This window comes from Elephas maximus, chromosome 17 (assembly GCF_024166365.1).
Source record: "Elephas maximus indicus isolate mEleMax1 chromosome 17, mEleMax1 primary haplotype, whole genome shotgun sequence".
In the NCBI taxonomy this organism is placed as follows: Eukaryota; Metazoa; Chordata; class Mammalia; order Proboscidea; family Elephantidae; genus Elephas; species Elephas maximus.
Genome location: NC_064835.1, coordinates 21,893,353 through 21,919,382, shown reverse-complemented (window position 1 = coordinate 21,919,382; position 26,030 = coordinate 21,893,353). Strand labels below are relative to the sequence as shown.

The 26,030-nt window shown below is 38.4% G+C and overlaps 2 protein-coding genes and 1 pseudogene across 2 annotated transcripts; all 3 read left to right on the top strand.

Annotated features, from left to right (window-relative positions):
- The first annotated feature begins 1,326 nt into the window (after nt 1–1,326).
- LOC126060679 (olfactory receptor 150-like) lies at nt 1,327–2,280 on the top strand. Its single transcript, XM_049856907.1, has one exon. It carries the CDS (start codon nt 1,330–1,332, stop codon nt 2,278–2,280), a length of 951 nt encoding a protein of 316 aa, XP_049712864.1. The 5' UTR covers nt 1,327–1,329.
- An 8,830-nt stretch (nt 2,281–11,110) lies between these two features.
- LOC126061076 (putative olfactory receptor 8G3) lies at nt 11,111–12,036 on the top strand (annotated as a pseudogene).
- Nucleotides 12,037–22,126: 10,090 nt separating this feature from the next.
- LOC126060654 (olfactory receptor 149-like) lies at nt 22,127–23,062 on the top strand. The gene has a single exon (XM_049856889.1). The coding sequence runs from the start codon at nt 22,127–22,129 to the stop codon at nt 23,060–23,062; it is 936 nt and encodes a 311-aa protein (XP_049712846.1).
- The last annotated feature ends 2,968 nt before the right edge of the window (nt 23,063–26,030 follow it).

Below are 26,030 nucleotides of genomic sequence, written 5' to 3'. Positions count from 1 at the left end.
ATAGTGCCCTATAGGACAGAGTAGAACTGCTCAATAGATTTTCCAAAAAATGCCAGGTGGATTCGAAATTCTGACCTTTTGGTTAGCAGCCATAGCTGTTAACCACTATGCTACCAGGGTTACAAAGCAAAGATTCCACCTTTAAGAATAAGGTGTGCCTGACCCAAGCCATAGTGTTTTCAATTGCCTCATATGCATGACAAAGTTGGAAAATGAATAAGGAAGACTGTGGGAGAATTAACATCTTTGAAATATGGTGTTGAATATACCATGGACTGTTAAAAGAATGAACAAATCCACCTTGGAATAAATACAGCCAGAATGCTCCTTAAAAGTAAGGATAACAAGACTTCATTCACATACTTTGGACATGTTATCAGGAGGGATCTGTCCCTGGAAAAGGACATCCTGCTTGGTAAAGTAGAGGGATAGCGTAAAAGAAGATGACCTTCGAGACGGATTGATACAGTGGTTGCAACAATGGATTCAAGCATAACAATTGTGAGAATGGCAAAGGACTAAGCCATGTTTTGTTCTGTAGTACATAGGGTGGTTATGAGTCAGAACCAACTCATGGCACATTACAATAGTGATTATTGTGGAATTGCTGTATAGTGCAAATAGTTAATGTCCCTCAGAAGAAAATCCTGGTGATCTATTGCCAAAAAATCAGCCATTGAACATTCTGTGGAGCACAGCTCTACTCTGACACAGATGGGGTTGCCATGATCAGAATCAACTAGATCGTAACTGGTACTTAGTACCTGCTGGTATTTGTATTGCAGAAAAGCTGAGAGGATTGGAAACAGACATGGAAAGTGCGTCATTGTTGTCACTGTTAGTGGTGCCATTGAGTAGATTTTCAACTCATATCGATCCTGCATGACAGAGTAGAACTACCTCTATAGGATTTTCTAGGATGTAACTTTACAGAAGCAGATTGTCACATCTTTTTCCCACAGAGCCACTGCATGTGTTTGAACTGTCAGCCTTCCAGTTAACAGCCGAGGACTTAACCATTGTACCACCAAGGCTAAAGGCACATAATATTCTAACTTTCAGAACTGTTGTTTGGATGTTCAGAGACTGGCTAGTACTAAGGCCCACCCCTGTAGCACAGAAACAAAAAAATAAATAATTTCACCTGATGTTTATTTGTATGACTGGTAATACTGGGATCCCAGAGTCTTTAACTTCCAGCAAGGAGCAGGGACAGGGAGAGAGAACTGGAGATACCTGAATGATAAGATTTCATCTGTTTCCCACCCCACAAGTAAATACCTCCCTCAAATTTCTTCTTCTCTTCCCCCATAGAATCTCCAGAAGAAAATGGCAGCAGGAAATCATTCCATGGTGACTGAGTTCATTCTTGCAGGGCTGACAGAAAAGCCAGAACTCCAGCTCCCCCTCTTTCTTTTCTTTCTAGGAGCCTATGTGATCACAGTGATGGGGAACCTGGGCATGATCACACTGATTGGGTTCAGCTCTTACCTGCACACCCCCATGTACTATTTCCTCAGCAGTTTGTCCTTCATTGATCTCTGCCAATCCACTGTCATTACTCCCAAAATGCTGCTGAACTTTGTGACAGAGAAGAACACGATTTCTTACCCTGAATGCATGACTCAGCTCTATTTCTTTATTGTTTTTGCTATTGCAGAGTGTCATATGCTGGCTGTGATGGCATATGATCGATACACTGCCATTTGTAACCCATTGCTTTACAATGTCAACATGTGTTATCAGGTCTGCTCCTGGTTGGTAATTGAGGTATATACGATGAGTTTGATTGGTGCTACAGCTCACACAGGTTGCATGCTAAGAGTGGTTTTCTGCAAGGCTAAAATAATCAACCATTACTTCTGTGATGTTTTTCCACTACTGGAGCTCTCGTGCTCCAGCACTTATATCAATGAAGTGGTAGTTTTGTGCTTCACTGTATTTAATATTCTTGCACCAACCTTGGCCATCCTTGGCTCCTATGTCTCTATCATTGCCAACATCCTGAAGATCAGCTCCACTGAGGGCAGGTCCAAAGCCTTCAGTACATGCAGCTCCCACATCTTGGCTGTTACACTCTTCTATGGTTCTATAGCATTCATGTACCTGCAACCATCAAATGTCAGCTCCATGGACCAAAGCAAAGTGTCTTCTGTGTTTTATACCATTATTGTGCCAATGCTGAACCCTCTGATCTATAGCCTGAGGAATAAGGATGTCAAAGTTGCTCTCAATAAAATCATTAAGAAAAGATTATTTTGCATTAGCAAAGGTGTATAATTCTTGGAGAAGATTCAGTAAGAATACATTCAGAGACAGCAACATATATACACACGTAGTGAAATTATTGCCAACACTTGTTTATTTGGAAGAAAGATTCCAAGTATGGATTGGTTTCATAGTGTCACATGGGGGGCAGTCACCTGGAGAGCAGTGTCAATTCCAGGAAATCCCAGAGGTCACCCATAGTAACCCATATTTCCTCTCATCATTTTTTAAAGTATCTTCAAAGGCCTTTATGTGGGGAGATTATAATTTATATACCTGGAATTTGGCACTTTGTTAGATAAGGTTTACCTATCGTAATTAATGGAACTCTGGTGGTACAGTGGTTAAGAGATTGGCTGCTAACCCAAAGGTCAGCCGTTTGAATTCACCAGCCACTCCTTACAAACCCTATGGGGCAGTTCTACTCTGTCCTATAAGGTCACAATGAGTTGGAATCTACAGCAATGGGTTTGGTTATCATAATTAATGGAATGATCCATTTGGTCTGTATCTTTTGATCTTCTTAATACTTTCTGTATTGGTCCTTGCTTACTAATAAGTGTAGAAATAAACTTTTTTGGAAAAATGTTATGTCTAAAATACTTGTAATCATTTGAAATCTGTGAAATTTAATTCCTGCTGGTTACTAAATGCAGAGAACCATATTAAGGAATATGGGGGAAGATGATGGCTGATAAGACATAATGCCTGCCCACAGGATGATAACACCATAATGGAAGAGACTGATAGACTCATCAGGGCTGAATACATTATGTGTTGTTACTTATTTCTTTTGCAACATTCTTTTCTTCACAGTTTTAGTATTGTGCTATCACCTCCATTTCCCTGAGAATGCCATATTCATTTTCCCCTATTTCTAAAGAGTTTTCTGTTCACCCATATTGTAGAATCACAGATGTAGAAGTGACATCCTTTGACTATGCATTGAAATCGTATGGATCACATATTCACATGCAAATGTTAAAATTGGAAAATTATTTTCTGACTAATGTCATGTACCCATCTTACTAACTAAAGACTCAATATTTATTCTGGAAATAGAATTTGGCAGAATTATTCTGTACACACTCAATAATTGTCTGTGGTTTCAACTAAAAATTTGTGGCTCTCCCTTCTTACCTAGTAAAGAGGACTTTAAAATAGAAAATGTGAATCAGGTGATAGTTTGGGAAGACTTCTAAGCAATAAATTCCCTCTTCTGTTTTCCCAGATAAGTTCCCGTTGATGATTTTGAGAATATCAACCAGAAAACTCCTGTTAGTCCTCCTAGGAGGCAATAAACCAAAAAAAGAAAGAAAGAAAGAAAAGAAAACGATTGATGTGAACTCGTTTCTGCTAATAACTCTCAGCAGCTCTTGGTGGCACCAGCTTCCACCAGCTTCTCCTGCCAGTTGCTGAGCTCCCACATCCTGTCTTGGTGGTGGTAGCAGCATCTGAATGTATTTCCACATTTCTCCCTAGAATGGTTCTTCAGACTTTTAAAGACCAATATTTCACAACCACTTCTTGATGAGAACTCCTGGTGTGTTCTGTTTAAGGCTTCTGACAGTCAGCACCTCCAAAACAGTTGCATTAAAGACAAAGCATGGGCATCTCCAAATAACATCATTCTCTTGACTGCTCATCTCTTTAAAGCTATGCCCAGAGGCAGAGCACAGGGCTACTGGGGCTTTTGCTACCAAGCATGAGCATTTACACCTGGTTAAAGTGTATTTTTAAAATCATCTGACTAGACTGGTATGCCTAAAACTGTGCTTGCTTTCTCTTCAGCTTGCCATCAAGTAGGAAACATTAATACCCCAATGCAATGTCACCCTTTACTTCCTACATAAAATCTCAAGTTGTAACAAGAGGGGTGAGGATATTTCCCTCTTTGGAAACTACAGGAAACTTCTCTCTTGGTTTTCTGTGAACTAATCCATCCTTATCTCCACATCGCATGTCTTAATCCTGCAAAAAAAAGTCTAGTTGCTTATATAACTATCTATGTGTATACATAGATAGATATACATGTATGTGATCTATATATTGGTATACATATATGTGTAATGTATACATGTATGTATGTGTATTATATACATAAATGTACACTGCTTGTATATGTTTTACAACGGTTGTGTGAGTAATTTTTATTGTATTACTCCAGGCATTGAATAAACAGTACACAGTGAGAAACAATTTGCACTGATGGGTGATATGCTGAAATATCTGTTTATAAGAATCCTATGTGTTTCAGAGGATTTATTTATATAATAAAGCTTTTTAAAGGTGTTAATGAGGATAAAAGTGCCTGAACCATCTCTAGTTATTCTGAGAACTGGTAGAAGACATGCTATTAAAACATTAGGATAGATATCTGCCAGATTCTAAAGGGGAAATAAAGCTCTATCACGAAAGAGAGAGAGAGAGATAACCTGGAAGAAAGAAGCTTTAACAAATTAGAAAAGTACAAACTGCATTAAAAAAAAAAAGTTTTTTTTAGGGCTTATCAAGTACCATTACTGAAGGATACATATAATCAAAAGTTTTAATAATAGGGAAAAAAATGCTACAGTAAGTATTTCTAACCCTTAACCCTACGATGAACTTGCATGATGTTCTCACACTAAGTTTGTCTTTCATTCCCTCCGATATAAGTATATTTTAATATCCGAAAGAAAACAATCCTTCCTTTACAAATCGCATTGTCACGGACCATCAGTATGTCACAGGGACAGAGTTGAGTTTTACCTTCTGTATTAGTTAGGATTAGGTCTGGCTGTGAGACACACACACACACATACACACACGCACACGCATATACCAGAGTGCCTTAAACCAGAAGACAATTCAAGGCCTGGTCTGGTGGAGCACTCATCAGGGACCTAATCTTCTTATAACTTGTTCCTCTGTTGGCGCCAACATGTAGCTTTTACCTTATGGTCTTAGATAATAGCTCCAAATCCATCATTCATTTCTACCACGCAGTCAGCAGAAACGGAGCTGTGAAGGAGAAGGAAATGTCCCCTCACATGCAGAACACTATATTGAAGGGACACTAATATCCACTAACATTCCTTTGGTTCGACTTAGTCGCATTGCAAACCTGGATGCAAGGGAGACTGAGAAATGCTCTGGTTATCCTGTATAGCCGTGTGCCAAACTAAGACATATGTTACTGAGGAAGGAAGAAGAATTAATATAAATTATATAATTAGCAGTTTCACCCACACCTTACAAAATTTGTATTTAGTCACAGACAACTCTATGTTTGTGTCTCAAGAGTTTAAGATTTGGATTATGCATTGTATCTAAGAAGAGTAATACTGTTAAATGTGATTAAAACAAAATACATAATGGATAAATAAAATGTATTAATACCTTAAAAGCTATTAAGATATGCTAGAAAGGTATAAACTATGCTGGGTGGAGTAGTTCATAGAACATCTCCACAAAGCTGGACTCATTTCTATGGCCTTGCCTTCATTCATGCCGCTTCCCTATCTTTAAATGGCCTATTGATTCCATTCTGCCTTCCCAAATATTACACACCTTACAATGAAAAACTCAAGTGTCTATTCTCCATGCATTATTTACGGCTCCAAGCTATCATTAGGCACATTTCCATAGTAATGTCCTTTCTGGTATTGTTTACTGTTATCTAATGCTTTTAGATATCCCTACCAAGATTGTCAAATTCTTGAGAATAAAAGCCTGAGTTTTGCCTTGTATCATAAATCTTGGTCTGCTGTTCTTTAACTGTTGTTGTTGTCGGGTGTGTATGTGTGCTGTAGAATTGATCCCTACTAATTTTTTTAATAGAGGCCCTATAGGACAGAGTAGAACTGTCCCATAAGGTTTCCCAGGCTGTAAACTTTACAGAAGCGGGTCACCAAATTTTTTCTCCCTTGGAGCTGCTGCTGGATTTGAACCACTGACCTTTCAGCTAGCAGTCTAGTGCTTTACACATTGCACCACCAAGGCTCCTTATATAATTATTAATAAGCAGAAATTTTCCAAGGAGTTTATGGATTATTTTGTCACTAAGTTTTTGCCCTTCTCACTCCATTTTGCAAATACTTAAAAATAAACAGATTAAAGCCCTGCAGTGATGAGTAATTAAAACACTTAAGGTAAACACAACTAAGCAAATTATCTCAATTAGTGTATTTATTAATTGTAATTATTACATGAAAATGATAAAACATTTCATGAATATTTTAAATCAATAATTGAAAGTATAAATTTTATACCTAACAATGTAATTAAGTCTTTGTAGAAAATTAAAATAATCTCTATAATGCACGTTTCCAGTTTTAAAAACAATTTCCTTTTACTTTTAAAGGAAAAAAAGGCATTATCACTCCATGTTAGGCTTGTTAGGAGCTCAAGCAATATCTGCAAGATGCTTTCATTCAACCTCCAAATTAAAGTATTCCAAGTATTATTGTTTCATGAGTACATCTTAATATCTAAATACTGTTAGTAGAGATCATTGGAAAAAAATCTTTTAAGTCTTATACCTTTTGTTGTTTTATTTTCCCTGTACAAAATCACTTTGGAAAATATATTTTTTCTATGTCTTCAACATTTCGTGAAATGTTGAATTTTTAAAAATTTAAATAGTTTAGCAAGAAGCCTACTGGAGCTCTAACAACATCTGTTACATCTTTGTTTAAAATCTGTAATAAAACAAGAGAAATAAATTACACTTAGGTGTGAATATTAAATACTTGAGAACCAATGGGAAAGTGGGAAATTCTAATTGTCTCTTTTCCCAAGAGCTGATACCCATGAGACGTGAATCTTTGTGGAAGATCATTATGATTGTTTCTAATCAGATCCTTAGCATCTATACCCCGAGAATAAATGCTTTCTGTCTTATCAACCAATCAAGGCAAAGGGCTAGGTGGCCTTGGGCATCAGCATCATAAGGGATCAAGACCAGTGACTCATAATATTTGCCAAAGTATACTTTGAGGTTATGCCTAACTTACCGTCAAAGAGTGCTGCAAGATTAGTATTCAGAACTATCCACTGGGATCATCAGAATCATTTTCTTCTCTAGAACAAAGGAGGAGAAAAGTGTACAGCACTGAACTCTGTGGGAAGAAGGAGGCTTATGTTTGAATCCCAGTCTTTGATTCTTAGAAACTTCTATTCTAGCTTCCCTCCCAAAATACTTAATGATGGACATAATTATTATATATCTCCACGTGACCTCTGTCTTAGTTATCTAGTGCTGCTGTAATAGAAATATCATGAGTAGACGGCTTTAACAAACAGAAATTTGTTTTCTCACAGTTTAGGTAGCTAGAAGTCCAAATTCAGGCTGCTAGCTCAAGGAGAAGGCTTTCTCTCCATTGGCTCTGGAGGAAGGTCCTTGTATTTTCTGAGCTTCTGCTCATGGGCAAACTTCATGTGGGTTGGCACCTCTCTTCCCTCATCTCCGGTCCACTTGGTTGTTTAATCTCTTTTATATCTCAAAAAAGATTGACCCAACATACACCCTACACTAATCCTACCTCATGAACATAACAAGAGAACCCATTCCCAACTAGGGTTATAACCACAAGCATAGAGATTAGGATTAATGACCCATATTTGGGGGGATATAATTCAATCCAATCCATAACATCCTCACTCTAATATGCACACACACAGGGTTTGTTATCATCTCCCTGTCCTCTACATTATAAAATTATGATAAACACTTCTTTGTTTACTTGTTTCAATTCAGGCACAGACATATCTTTGTTCACTTACATTTAGTCTATGTTAACTTATCTCTAACATTCTTTCAACGGTTTCATTTATCACATTTTTTATTGAGATGCCTATATGCAAGGCACTGTGCTAGGTACTTTTTTGAGTTTAGAGTCTAGGGAAAAGAAAAACCAGTAAATAAATTGTGACAAGTAACACAGACTTAAAAGAATTAAATGATTAAATGTTAACTGTAAAAAGAAACAAATTCCTGGATTTATAGACAATGATCTTTATCATGGATTGAATTATGTCACCCCAAATATGTATGTATCAACTTGATTAGGCCATGATTCCCAGTATTGTCCTCCATTTTCTGATTGTAAATTTTATGTTGAGAGGGTTAGGGTAGGATTGTAACGCCACCCTCACTCAGGTTACCTCCCTGATCCAAAGTAAAGGGAGTTTTCCTGGGGTGTGGCCTGCACCACCTTTTATCTCTCAAGATAAAAAGAAAGGGAATCAAGCAGAGAGTTGGGAACCTCATACCACCAAGAAAGCAGCACCAGGAGCAGAGCATGTCCTTTGGACACGGGGTCCCTGCACCTGAGAAACTCCTCGATCAGGTGAAGATTGAGGACAAGGACCTTCCTCCAGAGCCAACAGAGAGAGAAAGCCTTCCCCTGGATCTGACACCCTAAATTTGGACTTGTAACCTACTAGACTGTGAGACAATAAATTTATCTTTGTTAAAGCCATCCACTTGTAGTATTTCTGTTAGAGCAGCACTAGATAACTAAGACAATCTTATTAACTTGTTTTTTCTGCTATGCCTTAAATATTATATTAGGTTTAATCGGGAGAGGAGTTGAAAGAAGGGGAAAGATGAGGAAACACGATGAGTCAGAACCAAGAGCCTACCAAACATACTTTTGTGAAATAGCTGAAGTATGTGATACTTGTTGGGAAACAAAAAAAGAAATTATAACAAAAGTAATTTCTTGTTAGATATACAAATATTTGAATGACATGAATATTGGTCTGAATTTTGTTTCTAGACCGTGGAGAATATTGATGACATTTGAGAGTTTCATATTCAGTAAAATAATTGTGAATCTCTGTATTATTAAATTAACATAAAAAGAACCAACAGGAAAGATTTGCTAAGGAAATAAATTATGACCTGCATTATGGGAATGAAAATGTTGGGCAAAAGAAAGATACTTTAGAGAGAAACTCAATAGATTGTGATTAAAACAACAACACTAACATTTATGAGTTCTTGCCAACAGCCAATAACTGTACTAAGCACCTTCCAGGTGTCGTTTTATTTAATTTTCACAGCACAACCAAGAGATAGATATTAACATCTCTCTCTTTTTTTCAGACCACTGTGTGTCTGAGAATAGTCCAACTAAATTTATGAAATAATGAAATGGTGGGATTGAAAGAGGTACTGAAGATGATATATTCAATGTTCCATCCAGTGCTTTTTCCCTGAACAACATAAATTCTAAGTCGTTATTCAGGCTATGCTCGAACAGTTCTAATTGTGAGTATATGGCTGCATGCTAAGGTGGATGATTTCATTTCTGGATTGCTCTGGCTGCTAGAATGTCCTTATTTCTCGTAAAACAAAATATATCTCTCCATGGCTTCCACAGTTAGTTTCACTTCAGTCTCTTGAAGACATATAGGGAGTCCAAAAAACCAAAAAGTCCATTGTCATCGAGTCCTTTCCAACTCCTTGCAACACTGTAAGACTGAGTAAAACTGCCCCATGGGGTTTCCAAGGCTGTAATGCATACAGAGCTGACTGCCACATCTTTCTCCTGCGGTGTGGCTATTGGATCTGAACCACCAATCTTTCAGTTAGTAGCTGAGCTCTTAACCACTGCACCACCATAGTTTCTTTAAAGATTCTAACACCTCTTAAACATAGCAACATTTTAAACATTTGAAGATAACTGTCACATGCTACTTCTATTTTTTTTTTCTGTTAGTTATATACCGCCAGTTTTCTCAGCTATTCCTCAAAACACAAGGTTTCTAAATATACTTCCTGAGGTTACCTAGTTTCTCTATATTCCACATATTATGTCCGAGCTGAACACATTAATCCAACTTTCACTTGAGTATTCAGTGGAATTATGAATTTCTGTGTTTTAGAATCTCTTTGTGTTCTTTGCAAATGTAGACTAATGATATGTAAGTCTTTGTAAAAGTCTACATCACACTGGGGACCCATATTGCACTTAGACTGAAATCCATTGTATGTTGCAGGTACATGCTCTACCAATCCTCACCGCTGCAATCTTTAACTTCTGTAACAAACAAGCTCAGAGTACATGATTATAAATTCTGACCAGCATACAGGACATGTTATGTTTGTCTTCCAAATTTATGTCATTATATTACTCCACTGTGATTGTTCAATTAGAAACAGTAAAAGATAATCCCTCACTCTTGGTGAAGCTGTTGAGACATAAGTGTGGGATCAGCCAGGCAGTTATGGCCCTGCCTTGTAGTCTGCATGAAGGAAGCTGGGACAAAGAGCCACAAAGCTTCAAGAAGAAAAGTCTTGGTAGCTTCCAGTTCTTCAGTTTTTTGAGTTAGGATTCTAGAAAGAAAAATAACCAATACTAGTATTAGCAGTTTTCACAGATTTCTGAACACTATGCTTATTAATTAGAAAAAGAATTCACTACATTTCCTTTTTCAGAGTCAAATGAAAATGTAATTATTATGCCTTTTAATACATATGACCTTAATGTATATACATTGAATACAGAAGCAAAAGAAAATAGTCTTTAGAAAAAAAACACTAGTAACATTGCCTCTGAATGACCAAAAAAAATTATGAATTTGTGTTTTCTCTTAAAAATTTATAATATTTTTATTTATAAGATCCTTGAAGTCTGTAACTCCTTATTTGGTCAAATATAATTATTGGATTTTCCATAGTCACAGAAGAGGCTCGAAGGATCTCTGGAATATTAATCTCTTCTGATGACGGAGTAAATAAAGAGCTCCACATAATCATTTTCTCCCCTCCACACATACACACACATGTGCATACACTCACACACGTAAGCTGTGAAATTATTTTCTAGGTTTTAGACCTGCTGAGGGGATAATGGACCATAGAAATCATTCATTATTAACTGAGTTCATCCTTTCTGGGCTAACAGAGCATCCTGAACTCCAGCTGCCCCTCTTCCTCCTCTTTCTAGGAACGTGGCATGGTGGGAAACCTGGGCATGGTCACACCACTGGGCTCAGCTCTCGACTGCACACCCCCATGTACTATTTCCTCAGCAGTTCATCTTATATTGATCTATGCAGTCCACCGTCATTACCCCCTGAATGCTGGTGAACTTTGTGACAAAGAAGAATCCCATCTCCTATCCTGAATGCATGACTCAGCTTTATTTCTTTCTTGTTTTTGCTATTGTGGAGTGTCACATGCTGGCTGCAATGGCATATGACTGCTATGTTGCCATCTGTAATCCCTTGCTTTATGATGTTACCTTGTCTTATCACATCTGCTTCTGGCTCACAGTGGGAGGGTATATTTTGGGCATCATCGGGTCTACAGTTCATACAGGTTTTATGTTGAAACTTATTTTCTGCAAGACTAATTTGGTTAACAACTATTTCTGAGATCTTTTACCACTCCTGGAGTTATCCTGCTCCAGCATCTGTAACAATGAATTATCGGTTCTGGGTCTGAGTGCATTTAACATATTGACTCCTGCCTTAACCATTCTTGCCTCCTACAGCTTCATCATTAGCAGCGTTCTCCATATTTGCTTCACTGAGGCCAGGTCCAAAGCCTTTAGCACTTGCAGCTCCCACATTTCAGCTGTTACAATCTTTTATGGTTCTGCAACATTCATGTACCTGCAGCCATCAACTCTCAGCTCCAGGGACCAAGGGAAAGTGTCTTCTGTGTTTTATACTATTGTTGTGCCCATGCTGAACCCCATGATCTATGGTCTGAGGAAAAAGGATGTCAAATTTGCCCTGAAGAAAATTCTAGAAAGTAGAGCATGCTCATGAATTGAATCAATGCTGTTATGGTCTAACAGAAACAGGCCTTTAGTTTGCTGATATATGTAATTTATTTAGTTAATTCTGGAAATTTGTGGACTCATTAGACACTTATTTCCCCTATGTAATACCTGTCCACAATTCCCATTCAGGTCATCTCTTCTTTCAAACCTACATTATACAGACCTTATAGAGAGAAATACAGAGAATAAAATCAAAGTCTGCTCAGGATTACAGGAGCTGTAGTTTCTTTTTTTAATAACTTGCAAACAAAAAAGAATAATGATGATGATAATGACAGTAATATACATTATGGAAATTTTATAAAATGTCAAAATCTGTATCAAATACCTTAAGTGCATCACTTTATTTAATATTTACAATATTCCTCCAGGGCAAGAACTAATAGTATTCCTTTTCAAAAATGAAGGAATTGAATCTTAGAGAGTTTGCATAACCTGCCTTGAATCTCAAACAAAAAGCAGTTAAGCCTGGAAACACACCTGGGAAGATTGACTCCAAGATTCATGATTGTATTCAAGTGCTACTCAGACCGAATGTAATTGTAGGAGGTCTAAGGACTCCCTAAGTGTTCTCTACACACTAAGCATCACTAGCTCCCTATATGACTGTGCTGCTGACCTTCGAATATGTTGTTGTTATTGCTGGGTGCCTTCACGTCAGTTCCAACTCATAGTGACCCTGTGTAAAACAAAAAACACTGCTTGGTCCTGTGCCATCCTCATAATCATTGTTATACTTGAGCCCATTGTTGCAGTCACTGTATCAGTCCAGCTCATTGAGGGTTTTCTTCTTTTTAACTGACCCTCTACTTTACCAAGCATTATGTCCTCCAGGGACTTGTCCCTCCTGATAACATGTCCAAACTACATGTGATGAAGTCTCGACATCTCGCTTCTAAGAAACATTCTGGCTGTATTTCTTCAAAACAGATGTGTTCATTCTTTTGGCAGTCTGTGGTATATTCAGTATTCTTTGCCAACATCCTAATTCAAAGTTATCAATTCTTCTGAGGTCTTCCTTATTCATTGCCCAGCTTTTGCATGCATGTGAGGAGATTGAAAATACCATTGCTTGGATCAGGCACACCTTAATCGTCAAAGTGACATTTTTGCTTTTTAACTTTAAAGAGATCTTTTCCAGCAGATTTGAACAATGCAATATGACATTTGGCTTCTTGACTGCCACTTCCATGGATGTTGATTGTTTATCCAGATAAAATGAAATCCTTGATAACTCTGATATTTTCTCCTTTTATTGTGACATTGCTTATTGATCCAGTTGTGAAGATTTTTGTTTTCTTTACGTTTTTGTGCAATCCATTCTGAAGGCTGTTGTCTTTGGTTTTCATCAGTAAGTGTTTAAGTCCTTTTCACTTTCAGCAAGCATAATTGTGTCATCTTCATATAGTCCAACTTCTTGTATTATTTGCTCATCAAATATATTGAATAAGTATGGTAAAAATAATATAACCCCAAAGCACAGCTTTTCTGACTTTAAACCATGTAGAATTCCTCTTGTTCTGTTCGATGGACTGATTCTTTGTCTCTGTACAGGTTCTGCATGAGCACAATTAAGTGTTCTGGAATCCCCACTTTTTGTAGCATTATCCATAATTTTTTACAATCCACACTGTCAAATGCCTTTGCATAGTTAATAAAACACAAGTAAACTGGTATTCTCTGTTTTCAGCCAAGATGCATCTGACATCAGCAATGATATCCCCCATTCCAAATCCTCTTCTGAATCTGCCTTGAACTTCTGGCAGTTCCCAGTTTTCAGAGTGCTAGAACTGTTTTTGAGTGATCTTCAGTAAAATTTTACTTGTGTGTGCTATTAATGATATTGTATTCCTTTTGATCACCTTTCTTTGGAATAGGCATGAATATGGCTGTCTTCCAGTCAGTTGGCCAGGAAGATGTCTTCTGAATTTTTTGATATAGACTAGTGAGCATGTCCAGCACTGCATCTCTTTGTTGAAACATCTCAGCGGGAAAGGGAAATAGAGAAATTAAGTGGGCAGTATAAATTACAACCAAAGCCGGAAAGCTCTGAATGTCAAACACAACATGACTAATCTTGAAGTCAATAGAAAATGAAAACATACAGAAAAAATTTTCAGTAAGGGTACAAAATGTTAATTTCAATATTTCCCAAAGTAAAATTCTGATAGCAGTATGCAAACGTAAAATAAATAAATACAGTAGCTTAGAGATGGCTCAGAGACAACACTCAATATCAAATCACATGAAGAAGCAGACCATGACGGCTTCATTAAGCTCCCAAAACACAGAATCAGGAAATCTTCTGGAGGAAGATAACTTTCTGGAATTACCAGTGGTAGAATACAGAAGATTAATATACAGATAAGGAAGGATATGAGGCAAAACTCAGAACAAGCCAAGGAACACACAGGCAAAGCAACAGAGGAACTTAAGAAGATTATAGAAGGGCTTCAGGAATCTATAGAGGGATAGAAAACAGAAACCCAGAAAAAGAAAATTTCAGAATTAGGTAACTCAGTAGAAAGCCATAGGAACAGAATTGAGGCAATAGAAGTTAGAATCAGTGAGACTGAAGATAAAGTGCTTGACACCAACTTATTTGAGGAAAATCAGATAAAATGAATTAAAAAATGCAGCTGTCCCCACGTCATTTTTACAAGTGGTAATTTACTACTTAGTCCAGTGGAGTAAAGCAGAGCAGGACAGACTCCTGCTGGGGCTGTACCATAACCTTGGTACTGACTCTGGAAAATTCCCAAACTCTGTTGCCCTTCTCTTTCTGGTGCTGGAGCTCTTGGAGCATTCTCTGTAGATCCAGCCCTGCCTCTGCTTTGAGGAACAATTCTGCCTTTTGGGAGGAAACATTTAATCAGCTTTAACTGGGCCTCAATGCAGCTTTATCTGGGTCTCAGTTTCAAGTCACTCTTGCTGCTATGTCGTTTTCTCCTTGTCCACATTTCTGATAACAGGGTCTTACCTTTGTTGCCTGGGCCTAACTCCCTTTTGCGCCACCTGGTTATGATCTTGACCCCCCTAGACTGAGGTTTTGCTTACTCGTTTCAATTCTCCTTCATGATTCTTGCTTCTTATCCCTGGATCCACCTCGAGAGGACTCATCTTTGTTCTCTATTTCCTGATTTTTTTTTTTTTTTTGTATGGGTCGTTCTTTTTGTAGGTAAACTATCTACTGCATCTTCTAGAGTATCTATTGCTTACTAAAAGTTATACTCTTCCTGGACTTTGACCTGCTTGTGATATACAAATTGATACTGTAGCTTGCTTGATGGACTGACTGTATCCCTCACCCTGCCAGATTGGTAATCTCCCCCCAGTGTGTGGTCCATTCCATCTGATTCCTTCCAGTTTTCTAGCCTGATTGGTTACTTGGTTACCTGACTCATAGTACAGCGGGTAACAGGCTTCGATAGTGTGAATGGGGAACAATTGGAAGTATGAGGGAGAACTTAGCAATTAGTGATGACTGAGGACATCAAGTCATTCAAGAGAGTTTCTTGGGATTCAAGTCCATGATGTTCAATCTCATCTCTTCCAAGAAAATAAATAAAATATAGGTTTTGTAAGTTCTATTTCTACATTTATTGCTTTCATTCTTCCATCACGTGAAGCACATCATTAAATTTCCAGGAAGCTTGGCAATTGAGCCCTTTCCCATCAGAAATTAATTAATCAATTAATGAAAATGCAGTTGTTATCCAGTTGATTCTGACTCATACTGATTACATGTGTGTCAGAGTAGAACTGTGCTCCATAGGGTTTTCGGTGGCTGAATTTTCCAAAGCAGATTGTCAGGCCTTTCTTCCAAGGTGCCTCTGAGTGGACTTGAACCTGTATACTTTCAGTTAGTAGCTGAGAGTGTAAACCTTTAGTACATCCCAGGAACTCCTTCCCACCAGTGCATGTGGGGCGAGGAGGGGAGAAAATGGCATATTAAGATATTTGGCACCCAGTAAATAGCCATGCTATTCTCTCTCATTTTTCACTCACACTCCAATTTTCTCCCCACTGAGTTATTGTAGATAAAGGAAAGAACTTATATTTGGTGGTTTTCCCCATTCTCCAGCCCTGACAACAAACAATAAAGCACGTGTCACTGGATCAAGAATGTTTTGCTGTTTATAATTAGAATGTTTTACTGAAAGATTAGTTGAGGAACTAGTTGCTGCTGGAATATGCCAGTGAGTTGAATACCTGGAGTAGAGAAAAAGAAGTTAAAGGAGATAAGTTTTTTATTTCTCTAATTGAAACAAAGATGATGTAAATACTAGGCAAATTTCGCTTCAAATTATATCATTGCAGGAGAGCTCTCTTTAGAGGTATCTACAGAGTTATCTTTGCAGCTCTGGGAGTCAATCACTGTGAAACAAAGCATAAGCTGAATAGGCTTATCTCTTTTTCTTTCTTTCTAGCTCTCTCCCAGGTGTGAGGCCATGATCTGGTCATAGAATTCAAGATAAAGGTAGTAATCACTGTAAGAATGTAAATAATACTTCTACAAATCTCTACAATGAATCTCTTTATAATTCTTCTCTCATTCAGGGACAGCTGCTTCCTGTATAGAGTCTTCTTGGGAAACAGTGCTGATGTAGGGGAAAGAGAGTTCAGCTTGGGAATGACTGACTCTTCTACTGTCCAACTGTAGGAAAGTCATAATTGGTCTGCATTCCAATGCCCTTACTTGTGAAACAGAATTAATTATTGGGAGAATTAATTAAACTAACATGAAAGTTCGCTGGAAAACTAAAGCAACCATACACGTAAGATGATATTAAGAATATTTGAAAGTCAGAATTAGTGATGAATTTATTTTTCTTTGTGACTCAAAAGGAGTGGTTATACCATCTCAGACCTGAGAACAGTTCTACTGGTTACTACCATTTTACCCTGGTTAAGTTGCTTAGATTCTCTGAGCTTCAATTTTCTACAAAAAGTGGGGGAAATAATAATACCTGCCTCGTAGATTGCTGGTGAGAATTGGAAGAGATAAGGCATGTAGAGAACTCAGCACAATTCCAGGATATGTCAAATACACAGTAAATGTTAGCTATTATTAAAACTGTTCTAATCACTAAAACCGCCAAAAGATTATTTCCATCCTATGAGACCCTGTCTGAGTAGCCTCTGGACTCTCTCCATGGCATGTGTCTCTCCTCTTTTAAAATGCTTTAATAGCATGTTCAGTATTACAGTAGTTACTTTGATAACTACTCTGACCATGTTCATAATTGCTTTTGCTATGATGGTTACCAGAATTATTATCATTAAGTTAAAGTTCCACTTGTATTATGATGGGTTATATCATTGAGAAGTTTTACAATATAAATAAAAACAAATATTTCAGCGTTAGAATTTTAAATAACTGAAGTTACTCTTTGATGTTGAGAATCCTCTTAATGGCATACATGAAAGATCATGAAAAGATAGTCTTCTTTATATCTTCTTGAATATTTCTAGTAATAAGACACTAACTACCTCATAAGATTGGTTATTTTATTGATGCACATTTTCTTATCATTAAATATTCCCTTTCTTCATTGAAAATAAATCTGCCCATGGTTCCTGGGTTTCTGCATGGAACAATTAGTAACAAGTCTACCTATGAGTCCTACAAGTATTTGAAGGCCATAGTGATGTCTATTTCTCTTCTTTGGTGGAAAACCTAAATCTCTGGGTTTTCATAGCAGAGCGGTTAAAGTCACTGCCAAGTGGTTAAAATTATTGACTTTTAAATTAAAGAGTCCCAGCTCTGTCACTTGATAGTTGTGGGGTATTTTTCAAGTCATTTAATTTGTGTTTCTGTTTATTTGTCAAATAATATCACCTACCTCATAAAGTTTCCTTTGGAGAGTAATGTAATAATGAATTTAAGAATTTAGTACAGCACTTAGCACACAGTGTTTTCAATGAATTGTGTACTGAATATTAGCTATTATTTTAGTCATTCATTTTGCTTTTGAGATGGTTTACCATTCCTTAATCTATACTGGTCGCCTCCTATTAATGTACATAGTATGTCAACGTTTCTGTTTAGAAGTACTGACCCAAAGGGCACATAATGATAGTTGATATATAACAAATAATTACCACATAATTACGTTTCTGCCTTGAGTATTAATGTTTATTAGAGATAACTATATTGGCACACATGGGACCAGGGAAATCATTGCTGGTGTCAGAAGGATCCTGGCTGAAAGCAGAGAATACAAGAAAGATGTTTATCTGTGTTTTATTGACTATGCAAAGGCATTCAACTGTGTGGAATATAAACAAATTACAGATAACATTGCTAAGAATAGGAATTCCAGAGCACTTAATTGTGCTCATGATGAACCTCTCCATAGATCAAGAGGCAGACGTTCAAACAGAACAAGGGGATACTGCATAGTTTTAATTCAGGAAAGGTGTGTGTCAGGGTTGTATCCTTTCACCATGCCTATTCAATCTGTATGCTGAGCAATCTGGGCTATATGAGGAAGAACGGGGCATCAAGATTAGAGGAAGGTGCATTAACAACTTCTAGTATGCAGATGACACAACCTTGCTTGCTGAAAGTGAAGAGGACTTGAAGCATTTATTGATGAAGATCAAAGACTACAGCCTTCAGTACGGATTACACTTCAACGTAAATAAAACAGAAATTCTCAGAATTGGGCCAATAAGCAACATCATGATAAAGGGAGAAAAGATTGAAGTTGTCAAGGATTACCTTTTACTTAGATCCATAATCAACACCCATGGAAGCAGCAGTCAAAAGATGCATTGCATTGGGCAAATCTGCTGTAAAAGACCTCTTTAAAGTGCTGAAAAGCAAAGATGTCACCATGAAGACTAAGGTGTGCCTGACCTAAGCCATGGTGTTTTCAGTCGCCTCTTACATATGCGAAACCCGGACAATGAATAAGGAAAACCGAAGAAGAATTGACGCCTTTGAATTGTGGTGTTGGCAAAGAATATTGCATATACCATGGACTGCCAAAAGAATGAATAAATCTGCCCTGGAAGAAGTACAACCTTACAAGCAAGGATGACAAGACTATGTCTCACATACTTTGGACATGTTATCAGGAGGGATCAGTCCCTGGAGAAGGACACCATACTTGGTAAAGTACAAGGTCACCAAAAAAAGAGGAAGACCCTCAATGAGATGGATTGACACCAGTGGCTGCAACAATGGGCTTAAACATAGCAATGATTGTGAGGATGGGGTAGGACTGGGCGGTGTTTCGTTCTGTTGTACATGGGATCGCTAGAGTCAGAACCAACTCGATGGCACCTAACAACAACAACAATAACAATATACGCACAAGAATGTATAAGTAATTTAAAAAGTGATGAGGCAAATGATACCATGAACAAAGACTTGAAGGTGTGAAAGGCAACCGAGAGCCGTATTCCAGTTAATAGTAGAGTCAGATTTGGAGCCTATTCCACCACACAAGCAGTCTTGGAGAATCATAGGTATTTCACACTTCATAGCACTCCTTTCCAATGATCTCATCACTGTTGTTTCATGGTTGAATGATGAAGAAGGTTGACTTAAACGAGTTGCTCCCTCTGAGCTGGCAGTGAGTCCCAGTAGGATTCAAGTGGATCTGAAGAAGCTTCTGAGGATGCAATCCAAGGGAGTGTATGTGTACAGGTCTCAAGTGTACAAATCCTAAGAGACAGATTCTTTATAAGTAGGAAAACTGAATCTCTTTTGGCTGGAGCACTCTGTGTTCTGCTCAAAAACACTAAAATTGAGGTCCTGCTATAACCCTTAGGAAAATATAAGTACGTTCTCAGGTGAACTGTGTAAGTGTTCCGACTTCTGCCCCTTTCTCACTGCTAGCTCTGCACTTCACACACTAATGGGTCCAGGTGTGGGGACCTTCCTGGTCCTTGGAGACTTCTTTATTCTGGAAAGGACTTAATATCAAACACATTTGTAGAATAATAGAAAATCATGGTATCTGATCACAGGCAAGGGCAAGAGGCTGCTGAGACGCTGACCAGGGAAGGGGATCCAGAGGTCAGAGAAATTTGAGTTGCTCAGAGAAACTATTCAGGTTTGGCTAGAATTAGTAATAAGGAGCAGGCTAATAGCAACATTCTCCCACCTACCTCCCAATTCCCGCCCCAGAAGGTCACTGTTTCTCTCTTTGCTGTCTTCATTTTTGCCTATTTCGAGGGCTGTATGTGAGTGACTCATTCTGGCTTGGTCATTCTCTTTAGAGTTGGTTTTCAGTGGGACTTGGGACAACCTATGATTGGTATCTGTTGAAGGTAACTCTACAGTTTGAAAGCTCCTGTACTATAGCTTAGAGCCCTGGTGGAACAGTGGTTAAGAGCTATGGCTGCTAACCAAAAGGTCAACAGTTCAAATTCACCAGCTGCTCTCTGAAAACTCTATGGGGAGTTCTACTCTGTCCTATTGGGTCATTGCAAGGCAGAATTGACTCCACGGCAGCAGAATGATTGTTGGTGTGTTGGATACTTACAGCTAGTATCAAAGAGGTAGGAAAAGTCTGTTGTTTGACTTTGAAAACTAAATAAGATATTAACTAGATGTGTTTCTAAAGTCAAGGCAGGAGATGACCAAGAAGTAACACATGAAAACATTTCCTACCTTAGTATAAAACAATGATACAAACCCATCTCTAGGGCAGTGACTATTTTTGGTCATTACCTTGCAGTGGAACACAGTGTCTTAGAAAGCAGAGGTAAATAGAAATCAGTTTTTCCTAATGGTTACAGGCATGAACAATAGAATGAAACAGACCTGGGTCTTGGCTCTGTCACATACTAGCTTAGTCACCTTGGGCATTTTACTGAATTTTTCTAACCCCCTGATTTGTAAAAACAGGAATAGTAATATCTCCTTACAGATTTATTTTTTTTTAAAATCCTATTTCAAAAGTACTGAGCCCAGTCCTTGGAATACAGTAAATAATCATTAAATAGTATGAGTATCAAGTATGTATTATGTATGTATTTTATTATTACTATCACGTGAGTAATTAAAGGAAGAAATCCTGGGTCTTCCAGGTGTCATACTTGGCTCTTGACTTTCGAAAACTACCTTATTAATCCTGTTCTTTGCCTTCCTTCTATGTGGGTCACTGTATTTCTTACTTAAACGCAGTGATATGAATTCGATGCTTTCCTTGCTGCTACTGTTTCTTTTCCTTAATGTTTCAGTCGCCTCAAGTCCATTTGGAAAATATTAAAAGAATCAGAAGAACCATAGCAGCATCTCCTGATACAGTTGAGGATATTAGCACTCCCGAATCCAGAAAAATGTAATATGAAGAGGATAGGATCTAAGTCTACTTGAAATGTTAATTAAGAAAACACTTACTGACAAATAATTATAGAACACTAAAATTAAAAGAAGTCACTCAGAGAACTAAGTTTAAGGTACATTCTTTTCATAATGATTTATAGTTTTGCCACATTCACAGTTCATAAACTTTACCATAATTTTAGGATGATATTTTTGTTTTTGCTGTTGATGTTATAATAGTTAGGAACTCCGCTTTGTAGAAGATGAAACTTTACCTATGAAAGATGATGTATAAATTGTTCTAAGTCATATAACTAAGAAATGGCAAAGCCAGGAACCAAATCAGGTGTTCTGAATTCTAATACAATTTTTTTTCTGATATTTTGCAGAAGGTAATGAACAGTGGGAGTTTGTTACTCGAGGAGATGATGGGAGTTCAAAGTATAAGCACTTCAAAGAGAATAAATTCAAGAATAAACAACTGTAAAAAAGTTTCTAACTTAACATGAGAACATTTTGAATATGTCTCTAAACTTCTGATGCTGTCGTAGGGGACAACCATTCACCTCTACAAAACATTCTTTTCAGAATTTGAATAGATTGTAGCTCTGAATTAGTCTGACATTTCTTATTACCTTATGTTTTTATATAGGTCTCGCCCAACATAAAAAACTTAGTTGTTGCTTGTTAAAAATATAGCTAATGTAGTCATCAGCAAGAAGCTTGATGAATTGATATTGTTGTCTGTGCTTTGGTGTCTCAGATCCTTTATGTGGGCTTTCTCACAGCAATGCGGAATTGCTCAGTGGTGACCGAGTTTATTCTGCTGGGCATCCCACACACAGAGGGTCTGGAGACCATCCTCTTTACCCTGTTTCTGTCCTTCTACCTCTTCACCCTGATGGGGAACCTTCTCATCCTACTTGCAATTGTCTCCTCCACTGGGCTTCACACTCCCATGTACTTCTTTCTGTGTAAGCTGTCTGTATGTGACATATTTTTCCCTTCAGTGAGCTCCCTGAAGATGCTGTTTTACCTCTCAGGGAACAGCCGAGCTATCTCCTATGCAGGCTGTGTGTCCCAGCTCTTCTTTTCCCACTTCCTGGGCTGCACTGAGGGATTCCTGTACACCGTGATGGCCTATGACCGCTTTGTGGCCATAGGCTACCCTCTGCGTTACACAGTCATAATGGGTCACAGAGTGTGTGCCATCCTCGCCATGGGGACCTCCTTTTTCAGCTGTATTCAGGCCACCTTTCTAACCACTCTCACCTTCCAGTTGCCCTACTGTGGTCCCAATCAGGTGGACTATTACTTTTGTGATATCCCAGTGATGCTGAAGCTGGCCTGTGCAGATACCTCAACCCTGGAGATGGTGGGGTTCATAAGTGTGGGATTCATGCCCCTCAGCTGCTTCTTTCTCATTCTCACCTCCTACAGCTGCATTGTCTATGCCATCTTGCATATCCATTCTGCAGAGGGCCGACGCCGTGCCTTCTCCACCTGCAGTGCCCACCTCACTGCCATCCTTCTTTTCTACATGCCAGTGGTCCTCATCTACCTGCAACCCACCCCCAGCCCCAGGCTTAATGAAACTGTTCAGGTCCTGAACAACCTGGTCACTCCCATGCTGAACCCCTTGATCTACAGCCTGCGAAACAAGGAAGAGAAATCATCTCTGAGGAAGGTCTTACATCAGTTGGGCTTCCCTCCTGAACAGCTGTAGAGAGAAATCAATGCTAACATTTCAATCTTAATTCACACTTTTATATGGTTCTCATAAAATTTTTTTAATTTGAGAGCACAAGTTTTATTATTATTCCCACTTTACAATGTGGGGACTAAGAGTTAAAGTGACTTGTCCAAGGACACATATAGAAGGAATGGCAGAATGAGGACTTGAGAGCTGGTTTTCTGACTCTGGACCTGGGCTGTCTCGAGGACATCATATTGCAGTTCACGGAAGAAGGGAGCTCTTCTCAGTAGAGAAAAAAACTCATATTTCATGTTTCTTAATCTTTAATTTTTTCAGTTTCCTACATCGTCTCCTTCTCTTCTTTTCTCCTTCACCCTGAAACTTTTACAGCTTTTCTGCAGTGCTTATCTCCTCAAATGCCTGCATTGGATAAAACCTCATTTGATGGTCTAGAGGTTATTGAAAAAATGGAATGGGTGCATCTCTTTGGCTTCAAGTAGCACCCTGTGACTTCTGAACCATAAATATGCTGAGCAAGAAGAAGCATTTTGGGTTGGGAACTGAGGCAGCTCTCTTGTAGGTGAACCAGAAGTACCAGTATGCTACATCATCTAAAAAACCTTACCTGTTGGGCTTAGACATGGAAAAGGCAGTGTGTGAACAAGAATGTGAAGAGGGTACCCCAACTTGACACTAAATCATTAATGATTATCCCAATATGCTTGAGTTTTTAATGACTCTCTCCTTCTCACACTTTTCTAGTTTCCTGATGAGATGATTATGCAGGGCTCTGTCAGGTCCTGATGGAATTCACCGGGAACAGAGTTCACACTTTCCTTCCCCTTCCCAGGCCGATTTTCTCACCATGAAATAAATTAATTACCTGACAGGATTTGGGTGGAAATTCCAAATATATGACTTATTACTTAATAACTCATCTGACCAAATACCTGAATAAATAACTGAAAGGTAGTCAGATTTAAACCAATTAAAAAAAAAAAAAGAATATGATGAGGGTAGAGAGGGGGAATCCATGGAGGGGTGACAGTACTGTGTGTGATTCAATATTAGAAAATCTGTACTTGCCTTTGTACCGTTCAGTGCAGCCACGGGGGGATGCTGGCTCCAACCTGCCATTCTTTTGTGTCTTTGGCTCCTGCATTTACTAAGAGTTTGTATTTGGCCTCTCTTCCTACATTTCTTAATTACTTTCTTGAAATATATTAAGAATGGAAAGTGTGCTATTTCAATCTAGTGAGCTACTTACTGTTCTCATGACTGAAATCATTGAAAATCCTGTCATATTTGGGAATTATACTCACTCTGAAGGCTGTTCCCACAGTAATGTAGGGAGGGAAGGACCCTAGGAAAAGGGTGATGGAAGAGCAGGGGACAGGCAGAGGCAAGTTTTTTTTCTTGTTGTCTTGTCGTGTTCATAAAGAAAAATTGGAAATATGTCCTACATTATCAAATTTGTCGTATCTCAAAACTTTCCCAAGCTTCTTTGAGTTCATGCTCAAGAACCCTTCCCATTACTCAATTTCCTAGTTATAGCTGTTCAGGTAGGAGTCCCTGGGTGGTGCAAATGGTTGAGCACTAGACTACTAGTTAAAATGTTGTCAGTTCAAACACACCCTGAGGCACCTTGGAAGAAAGATCTGGAGATCTGCATCAGAAAGGTCACAGCCTTGAAAACCCTATGAAGCGGTTCTACTATGCACACATGGAGTCTCCACAAGTTGTAACTAACTAGACAGCAACTAAAAACAGCAACAAGCTGCTCAGATGGTCAAAATAGAACAATTTGTGAAAATAAAAGGTGGGAGTCAAATTATTTTCATTTTTGTTCATTCAGATGTCATTTGATCAATAAGTCTCTACTAGGTGTGAAGATGGGGGCCCTGGGAGTTCAGTGGTCAAGAGCTCAGGCTGCTAACCATAAAGTTGGGCAGTTCAAATCTACTAGCTACTCCTTGGAAAACCAATGGGGCAGTTCTACTCTGTCTTATAGGGTTGGTATGAGTCAGGATTGATACAATGACAATGGGTTTGGTTTTTGGTTTGGCTTAGATGTGAGGAAAGCACAGCTGAAGAAGACATGTTCCTGCCTGTCTTAGTCACCTAGAGCTGCTATAACAGAAATACCACAAGTGGATGGCTTTAACAAAGAGAAGTTTATTCTCTCACGGTCCAGTAGGCTAGAAGTCCTACTTCAGGATGCTGGCTCTGGGGAAGGGCTTTCTCTCTCTGTCAGCTCTAGAGGAAAGTTCTTATGATGCATCAGTGTTCCCTTGGCCTGGAAGCATCTCAGTGTAGGAAGCTCAGGTCCAAAGAACGGGCTTTGCTGCTGGCACTGCTTTCTTTATTGTGTGAGGTCATGCATGTTTCTCTGCTTGGTTCTTTTATATCTCAAAAGAGATTGGCTTAAGGCACTATCTAATCTTATAAACCTCATCAGTGTAACTGCCACTCATCCATCTTATTACATCATAGTGAGAGGATTTACAACACATAGAGAAACCACATCAGAAGATAAAATGGTAGACAATCCTGCAATTATAAGTAAACCATGACCTAGAGAAAATTGACAGATATTTTGGGGGGAAACAACTCAATTCATCATACTGCCTGATTGGAAAAGACCACTGGAGAAGATAAACTGATACGTGCTTAACTAGACCATCCACAATAAATACTATAATCCATTTATGGGCTTGCTTGGGCAGGGGAGAGACCTCACAAAAGAGGTGTTGAAGGTTGATATATACATATGGAAACCCTGGTGACATAGTGGTTAAGTCATACACCTGCGAACAAAATGGTTCGGAGTTCGAATCCGTCAGGAGCTCCTTGGATATTCTATTGGGCAGTTCTACTCTGTCCTGTAGGGTTGCTATGAGTAGGAATCGACTCGACAGCACTGGGTTTTTGGTTTTATATATATATATATATATTTCTTTCTCCAGTGAAGAATGACTGAGAAGTGTTTTCCAAGAAG

Coding starts and splice junctions, on each gene's coding strand:
- LOC126060679 (XM_049856907.1), top strand. CDS start 1,330: ATGGCAGCAGGAAATCATTCCATGGTGACTGAGTTCATTCTTGCAGGG.
- LOC126060654 (XM_049856889.1), top strand. CDS start 22,127: ATGCGGAATTGCTCAGTGGTGACCGAGTTTATTCTGCTGGGCATCCCA.